This window comes from Danio aesculapii, chromosome 3 (assembly GCF_903798145.1).
Source record: "Danio aesculapii chromosome 3, fDanAes4.1, whole genome shotgun sequence".
In the NCBI taxonomy this organism is placed as follows: Eukaryota; Metazoa; Chordata; class Actinopteri; order Cypriniformes; family Danionidae; genus Danio; species Danio aesculapii.
Genome location: NC_079437.1, coordinates 24,979,687 through 24,988,784, shown reverse-complemented (window position 1 = coordinate 24,988,784; position 9,098 = coordinate 24,979,687). Strand labels below are relative to the sequence as shown.

Here is a 9,098-nt window from a genome sequence, read left to right as displayed (position 1 = left end):
AGTGATGCTCAACACAAGTGTGCTCACGTTACCTGAAAGCGCCACCCTGTGAAAAACGAGAAAAACGACATGAAATTCAAATAAAAATGAAATCTGCCTTCAAAATTATTACTCTTTTTACACCACAGTAGCTGGTTTATAGACTATTTTGAGGGATGTAAACAATAACAATGGTTCTAATGTGTTTACTGTTTTACATGTTTAAATTTCTATAGCTTCTGAGAATCCAAAAAGGTCCATGTATTGATAAATAATGTTATGATAGCTGTTTTAACATGAAGTTAAAATTGATTTGCCTCTTGTTAATTATGAAATAGTATAACAAGGAGGAAATTACCACATTTAAATGGTCTAGAAATAAAGGTATGACAGCGGTCACTGGGGTGGTACCTTTTCAAAAGGTACACATTTGTACTTGAAGGGTCCATTTTGGTACCTCAAAAGTATATATATAAGTACCTTCAAATTTGAAAAGGAACACTTTTGTACTTTTTAGGTCCCAATATGTGCCCTTGAGTTATTAATATGGACCTTTTAGGTACAAATTTGTACCTTTTGAAAAGGTACCACCCCAGTGACAGATCTTGTACCTTTATTTCTGAGAGTGTAGTATAACCAGTGCTTTTGAACCCTACTATAGTAAATTGTGTGGTGACGAATATAAACAAATATAGCAATATAAACAAATTACCCAATAATATTTTTCTATAACTGTTTGGTTGTAGAATTAGAGATGTTCTCTAATACACTTGTGATGTCTTATGAGGTCTTTCCAGCTGTGGATTACAGGTAAATTATTGGTCTGTTTTTTTAGACCAATAATTTGACTTCATAAGTGCTCAATGTATCATCAGAATAAAATAATAAAAATATATTATCTGTTTTTTTTGTCCTGTCTCTGTAATTCTGTTGCACTGTAGAAGCTCTGCCACGAAAACAAATTCCACGTATGAATGAACATACCTGCCAATAAAGCTCTTTCTGATTTTGATCAGAATGTAGGATACTTTTGTTTTGAGTGTATAGTTTTTTTTTTACCCTCAAAGCAGCTTAAATCAGCAAGAACCACAGATTCAACAAAAAAATCTTTTAATAGTTTTCTATTTGGTTTGTTACATTACAAAAAAGGTGAAATAAATTTTAATGCAGTATTTATTAGATTTTCAGTTCACTATTTAATACTACAGTGTGCTGTAATTTAAAAAGTATTGTAAATACTAAGCTATACAGTGTAATGCTTATCAGGCTAAGGTTAAAAACTAAATTTAACTACACATTATTGACGAATTTTGGCAAGAGGGTTGCATTAAAACAAACATACAGCCTCAAATATCCACCAACGTTTGTGTTTTATACCAAAGTGTAACCTTTTGTTTTGTTAACAGCTGTAAATCTGGATAGCCTATTGATATTAATGCGGCCATGTTTGTTGATGATACATTTTTAAGTTAATATTGTGAGAGGTTGATCTGCTAGCAAGTTCAAATCAATATCACCGTGACTGAGACCAATCATATTAAAGAAAGCGTCACTGTTTATAAATACATATATGGTGGGCCCTTCATTTTAAAAATATTACATTTATAATTTACTTAATTAATTTAGAACTAAATGTGACAAGAATTTTTCAAAATGTAGGCCAATGACAACCTCAAATATAATTTGCTCATGGCTTAAAATCCTAATCAAAATATTTAATCCCTCTAATTAGCAGTCAGGAATAACAATATTGCTTATGAAGCCAAAGACAAGCAATTACCACAGAAAAAAAAACCTCTGAACATACCATTATCTACTAACTTATGGGTGAACGCACAGGGTGATTCAAAAAGAATACCACAACTTTGAAAATCAGTATTAAATCATAAAAACATGATGGAACCTTGGGTAAATAATCAATGTGAAGAGTACCTAAAGTAGAAAAGAAGTTCATAGATTTTCAATATGACCCCTTCCAGACATTCGAGTGACATTGTCCCGAAAGTTGTGGTATTCTTTTTGAATCACCTTGTATATATCACAAATTTGGCTGTTTTACATTTGTACAAAATAAAAATAAATAAAACATTGAAAAATTGGAAAGCTAAACAACTCTGTTCTTACCTTTAAAATGTGCACCACTCTCAGCCTTTGGGTATTTTTGTATGGTCAGTTTACTGAGTAAAAAACAGACAGGTACTGCAACATATATACATAAGCATGTTCAATACAGCTTAAAGACTGGCAATGATGAACAGTCCTAGACTGCAAAAGAAATTCACCAGACAACCGTTTAGAAGTGTTTTATCAGCGCAGACTAATGCAAAACAGGTTTTGATGTGATAACACGAGCATGTGTTTAAAATAATTTGAATGGTAAATCATGTGGTTTATACTAGACAGCACTTAAATTTAAATAGAAAAAATGTATTGTCTGCATTTGCTTAGCCTTCCCTTGTTCCAACCATTTATGAGCTCTGTTGAACACAAAAGGTGATATTTTGAAGAATGTTGGTAAGCATGTTAACCACTGACTTCTGTGTTGTGGGAAAAAAGGAGGTCAAATGCTTGATTACCACTCTTCAAATAATCTTCTTTTGTGTTCAACAGAAGAAAGGCAAGACAGGTTTGGAACCACTAAACGTGATAGTTCACCTTTATTTACTCAACCTTCATTTAATTCAAACATCTTTGAGTTTATCACTCAAATTATTCTTTCTGTACAGTATTTATGTTCCCACTATAGATGCCAATGACTGCTGGTTTACAACATTCAGTGTTCAAGATAAGACATTTAAAAACATTTGAAACCACTTAAGAATGAGTAAACACTGAAGAGAGTTTCATTTTTGTGTGAACCATCGCTAATGGTGAGTAAATAGTTTCATTTTTTGGATTTCTTTAAATATACTATACTTTACGACTGTGAATGAGGCTTAAACGTTTGCATGGGTTGAGTTTCAGCTTAAAGAAGTGTTATGGTTTGAAGTGGTACTATTGCTGAACCATTAAAAGTCTGATATCATTGACAGATTATGTATTTCAAGCTTTAAAGAAAGCACTTTTCTTAACACTGCTTTTCTATGTGACCTGATCCTAATGTCAACAACTGTTAGATTTGAGTCGGAAAAACGAGTGACATGACCCATTGCTATGCCATTAAATGTCAACATTGCAAATTCATGTCATAAAATGATTAATGCTTGATCAACAGGGGCAAAGTACACCACTTCTTGTGGTGATGAAGAATAAAAATATATTGTAGACGAAATGAACACTTGACTTTTAGTTGAAAGGAGAAACGATCCTTTAATGGATGTTCTTGGCTTGATATGAAATGTTAAGAATATTTATTCCTTTCCTTTATATCCTTTATATACAAAAAAAAAAAAAAAAAAAAAAAGATATGTCAGCCACATATGGAGCACTCTACAATCTTTACCTCAAAAACAAATTTACTCAAGAACAAGTTTGGGAAGTTTTCTATACAGGTTTGGCAAACTTCACATCTCATCCAAGCTTCTTGTTTCCAAAACTGCAAATGTGATACTATTAGTATATCCTCAATAAACCCACTCCTGTTAAACTGACATAAAGATGAACTCTATAAAACATGAGTACCTCACACACAATAAATAAAAAACCCTCCAGATCTATTTATAACACAACAATAAGGGTTAAAGAAGGGGTGTGAAGATGTTAAAAACAATAGGCATTGTTTGCTCACATGATTATTGCTGTTTGGCAGAGTTGACATGCTTACTGTAAGCAAACAAACCACATAGTTCTTCAGTTTACAAAATGGCTAACCAGTAAAACAATGCACATAATGCACATTTGAGGATATTCAAGTATACTGGTATTTGAGTTAATACTTTTCTCATACCTTAAATGGTCCCAGATAGATTTATCTAGCTCGAGAGTATAATTAACAGACATATCTTTATCCAATGGATATTGTGAAGATTAATGAAAACATGAAGCACTTTCAAAGTCCTACCCAGCAATAGATGGTTTCTTAGGTTTTTTGTCTTGTTATCAATTACAAATATTTCTAAATCAAGATACTTGAGAGGCAGAATGACTTAAGATATTAAGTGGGTAGATATTAAGGGTGAGATTTTGGTTTTTCAGATTTTTTCTATCCCCATTGACTGCATCAGTCATAAGTAGGGCCAGACGGAATCTGCGGCCGTTTTTTGCTATTTCTGCTGAGAATTTTGGTAAAAATCTGCAGATTTCTGCGGAATTATTTTGGGAGTATCATAACTAAAACCTTAATATGTAAAATAAAAAATAATATCTTTTTAACTTTTATTTATTGCTGAAAATGCAAATCCAATTAGATTCACTTCATTTGGTAAACAAAGCAAGTCTCTCATATAATATACTAAAAGACAGAAAATATTCCTTTACAAACTGCATTGTACATAAATAAGATGAACATTTTCATATTTGTCAATAATATTACTGTAATTAATTTAAAAACTGAATAAATATAGATTTACACACATTTACTTAAGTAAATAAACAGAATTAATGATGGGCTTAAAATCTACGGAATTCTGCGTGCGCAGATTCCGTGTGGGCCTAGTTATAAGAGTAAATCCGACACAGGTGAGCTCACCATGGCTATCAAAGTAACAGTGACTGCACAAAGTATCGCCTGTGGATTCCCATGCACCAACTCAGTGCCTTAAAGCCACAACTAGTGAGGCGCTCACGATTTTGGAGATAGATTGTATGGTTAGGATCATGAGTACGGTGTATGAATTAAACTCCACCGCACTTCCAATTCAGCAGAAAAGGTTGTTTACAAGAACACCAACCAGATGTTAAGGGTGAGATTTTTGTTTTTGACATTTTTTCTAACCCCATTGACTAATGAATTTTCATTATAAGCAACTTAATTTTGAGGCATATTACAAAAACTTAAAGGGATAGTTCACCCAACAATGAAATTATTATAATCTTTTACTGACTCCTCAGTGGTTCCAAACTGATATGGGTTTCTTTTTTCTGTTGAACACAAAAAGCAAATACTAAGGAAGTCAATGGCCAAACAATATCAAAGAAAAGAAAGAAACTCAAACAGGTTCATGACTAGTGAAGGGCGATGACAGAATTGACATTTTTGGGTTAACTATCCCTTCAAGTCCTTCAATTTAGCATTTTAATTGAAGAACGTTTATATAGATGATCAGACAAAAAAATACTGAGTAAGAAACATTGGCAACGTTTCAGTGTAGTATTTCTCTTGCAGCTTTAATTTGCCCTCTAAAGCAGTTAACAAGCCACTCTTCACTTCTATTAAGACTTATTCACTGTCCACTTGTTATTGCTTCCGGCATCTTCCATTGCCGTCTCCAGCCAGTCTTTCTCCTGGTCAGACTCCGACTCGCTCACTTCAGTGTCCGCAGCCAGCAGTCGTGAGTAGTTTATCCGGCGCTGTCGAGGGATCTTCCACTTCAGTACAGCGAGAGCACTACTCCACACAGCCAGCATGACCGCTGCACCTTGGAAAAGCACATTGACTCCAAACTTTTGCACCACAAACCCTGCTGTCAGACTGCCGAACGCAGCTCCTACGTCAAAAGATAAGGCCTCAAAAAGCCTTAAAATAGTCTTTTCGGTGCCAGGAGTGGCAATATCTTCACTTTGTGATGCTACGGACCACCAGAGGGCACCAGTGCTGACGCCTGCCAACAGTTGAGCTGGCATTACAGCCCATGGGCTCCATAAGAAGGAATAATAAAGGCACTGCATGGCTAAACCAACAACAGCGAATACCAACATCCAACCGTGGTACTTTAGAAATCGGGATAGATGGCCAGCAATTGGCGAAAAGCCAGTGTGGCTTAAGTGCGCCAATGCTAAACAGATTCCCATGTGGATTTCCATGGCACCACAGTCCTGCATCAGCCATAAGAAAAAATCTGACACAGCTGAGGTCACCATGCCTGTCAAAATAACAGTGACTGCACAAAGTATCGCCTGTGGATTCCCATGCACCAACTGCAGTGCCTTAAAGCCACCACTAGTGGGGCGCTCACGCTTTCGGAGATAGATTGGCAGCAGGGCGGCTGCTGGTATGGTTAGGATCATGAGTACTGTGTACGAATAAAACTCCACCGTACTTCCAATCCGGCAGAACAAGTTGGTCACAAGAACACCAACCAGACAGCTGCCAAAAGCAGCCCCAATATGCTTCCAGACCTTCACACCACCATAGCGGTCAGTGGCATCTACGAAATCCAAGTATTCATAGAGTCCATCATCCGCCGTCCATTCCAGCGGGACGGCAACTAACTCCCACAAGGCAGTCACAATGAGCACCAGAAAGAACATCTGATGCTGGGCATCCATAACTTTCAGGCTCCCCAAAAATTCACTGTGAGGTTCTTCTTCCTTCTTTAAAGATCTCAAGCCTCTTGCTGACCTGCTGTGGTTTACAAGTGTGTTATCTTCCAGAGTTTGTTCGGTGCTTACAGATGTTTGGTTTACTGAGTACACAGTTGCATTTGAGTCTACTGGGACTGTCATTTGCTCTAGGATGGAGAGCGGTGAGGTAGGATCAGCATCAGGTTGACTGGTGTTACACCGTCCACTTTCGGCTGGGATCCCTGCAGACGGGAAGAGCAGAAGAGGCAAAACCACCAGTGCCGAGCTGAGCAAGGAGCCCACTATGACTGTACGCCGTTTGTCATACTGCCTGGCAAGAACACTGGAGAACGGGCGCCACAACAAGGCCAGCAGGTGCTTGGATGCCATGATGATTCCAATCATGGCGGCGCTGAGGCCCAGATGCCGGAAGTAGAGGGTCAGGAAGGGAAGAAGGCATCCGGAGCCACAGGAATGGAGGAAGTGAAAGACACCTGCCAGCCGCACGGCTCCCTTCACGTTCCACTGCTTGCTCTTCTGCATCGCCCCCTTCTTCATCGTGGTTGTCAACTTGAGTTAGCGGTCTGTGTGGTTTTGAGAAAAAATTTAAAATGATATATCAGCTTAAGGCAATGAAGTACTGTAATAGTGTGGTAAAGTTGTTTTATCAGATTGCAAATACACTGTACTTTGATATGTACCTTGATATTGAATGACTGCCACATTCATGCACCTTTGTATTCACTTGGTGCTGCCTGGTTTTAAAAAAATAATAATTAAATAAATAAGTACATTCATTCATTCATTTTCTTTTCGGCTTAGTCCCTTTATTAATCCGAGATCGCCACAGCGGAATGAACCGCCAACTTATCCAGCATGTTTTTTTACGCAGCGGATGCCCTTCCGGCCTCAACCCATCTCTGGGAACAAATAAGTATAGTATTTCAAAAATAATAAGGTACTTTTTTTGAGATGTAAATTTTTTTTTTATTGTACAGATATTGTATAACTTATTATTCCTACTTGCATGATATCATTTACTTTTAATTAAACATTATCAAATATAAATGATTTCAAATAGTTTTATGCATATATATATATACATATACATACTCACACACACAGACAATACAAATACATTTTTATGGCTGATTTTCTATTTATAATAATTGTATCACTCAACTGTACTATAGTATTTATATGACGGTTTGAGGCGCTTCATATACAATACCATGAAATGACATCATCTTTTTACATTGCATAACATAACAAATCACAACATAAATTGCAATTCTATCTATTATTAGTCCATATTGACCCTATTTTCCTGATCGAGTGGATTAAACTCTTGTGTACAGATCCTGTCTTACTCGTTTAAAAAACAAGACTGTTCTGGGAAATTAAGCATACATGATCTTTGTAAACATACGGACGAGAACGCGCAGCCTGTATCGAAATTATATAAAAAAATTCCCAGTGTTTTAACAGAGTTTAAGAAGATTAACTCCCTGAAAGTCTGTAAACTTCATTTTACTTCACTCGTTAGCAAACACAAACTTTCCAGTTTACGCTACGTTACCTCTCAGTACACGACACACTTTCAGTATCAGGTAATTCAGAATTATGCACCTGTTGTAACACGTCACGACATTGCAGTGCATGTTATATTTACCTGAGATCTGCAGAATCCGTAAAATCATGATTTGTTCGACAAAAATGTTGATGGAAGTTTTCTTTAGGTTCTCGTGTTCATGCCGTATCCAGGTGAGGTGAAACAAGTTTTCTTTCCCTTTTGACGAACAACCAATGGCCGACATCCGCACAGACCAGTACACATATTAGTGTTTCGTGAGTTCGCAGCGCCCTCTGTTGGTGAGAGCACGAACTTAAGCTTTAAAAATAAAATGATTATAATGATCACATGAACTATTTAATGTGATATGTGTTTAATTAAACGAGTAAAATACTTTACAGCTACTCACAATCATGGAAATGAAAACTTTTTAAAATCATAAAATCAGCGCATGTCCCACAGTAAATAAAAGACGCGCGCAATGCATTGTGGAACAATTTACCATATAATAGTGTGCTCTGTTGTAGACATTTTGGCATATGTAACAGGTGTCCGTACATACAACATTACAGTTTCTAAACGTTTAAGACATAGTTCACCCTAAAATTTTACCTTTTCTGTTAATTTAATCACCCTCATGCTATCTTGATGTACTGTAGGTGACTTTTTTCTCTTCAGGAGAACAGTAACAATTATTTTAACTCAATCTGTGGTTGGTGATTCATAAATGAAAGTCATTGGCTTCTGGCACGTTGACAGTAAAAAAAGCACATACAGGCAAAGCAAAGCAACAAATAATCTCTCCAGACTGTCAATAAAATTTTTGGATTGCTTCAGGTTGTAAACATCAATGGCTGAAACTATGTTTATTTTCTTACACAGACCAATCTTTCGCTGCAATCTTTCATCAACATTAAATCAGGAGCTTAACTAATTAAGTATTAATTCAGTTTGGCTTGAATGTGTTTTTTGACTTTCAAGTGCAGCCATTGACTTGACAATGTATAAATCAGCAAGGAACACAGTTTCAGATCTAATCCTTTTTATTTTCTATTAAAGAAAAAAAAATGCCACCTACATATTGGAAAGCCCAAAGCCCTGGTCAGATCACACGATTTCGACACGATTTCCTTGACGTAGGATGTTGTGGGAAGTCGTAAACAAC

The 9,098-nt window shown here is 36.3% G+C and overlaps 1 protein-coding gene across 2 annotated transcripts; it reads right to left on the bottom strand.

Annotated features, from left to right (window-relative positions):
* Window positions 1-4,355: 4,355 nt before the first annotated feature.
* Window positions 4,356-8,166, bottom strand: mfsd6l (major facilitator superfamily domain containing 6-like). Of its 2 annotated transcripts, XM_056450983.1 has the most exons (3): window positions 8,033-8,166; window positions 7,062-7,115; window positions 4,356-6,944 (listed from the first exon to the last, which is right to left on the bottom strand). In XM_056450983.1, exon 3 carries the CDS (start codon window positions 6,916-6,918, stop codon window positions 5,290-5,292), a length of 1,629 nt encoding a protein of 542 aa, XP_056306958.1. In that variant the 5' UTR covers window positions 6,919-6,944; window positions 7,062-7,115; window positions 8,033-8,166; the 3' UTR covers window positions 4,356-5,289. The 2 variants fall into 2 exon arrangements, with proteins under 2 accessions (XP_056306958.1, XP_056306967.1); XM_056450992.1 differs by lacking the exon at window positions 7,062-7,115.
* Between the last annotated feature and the right edge of the window lie 932 nt (window positions 8,167-9,098).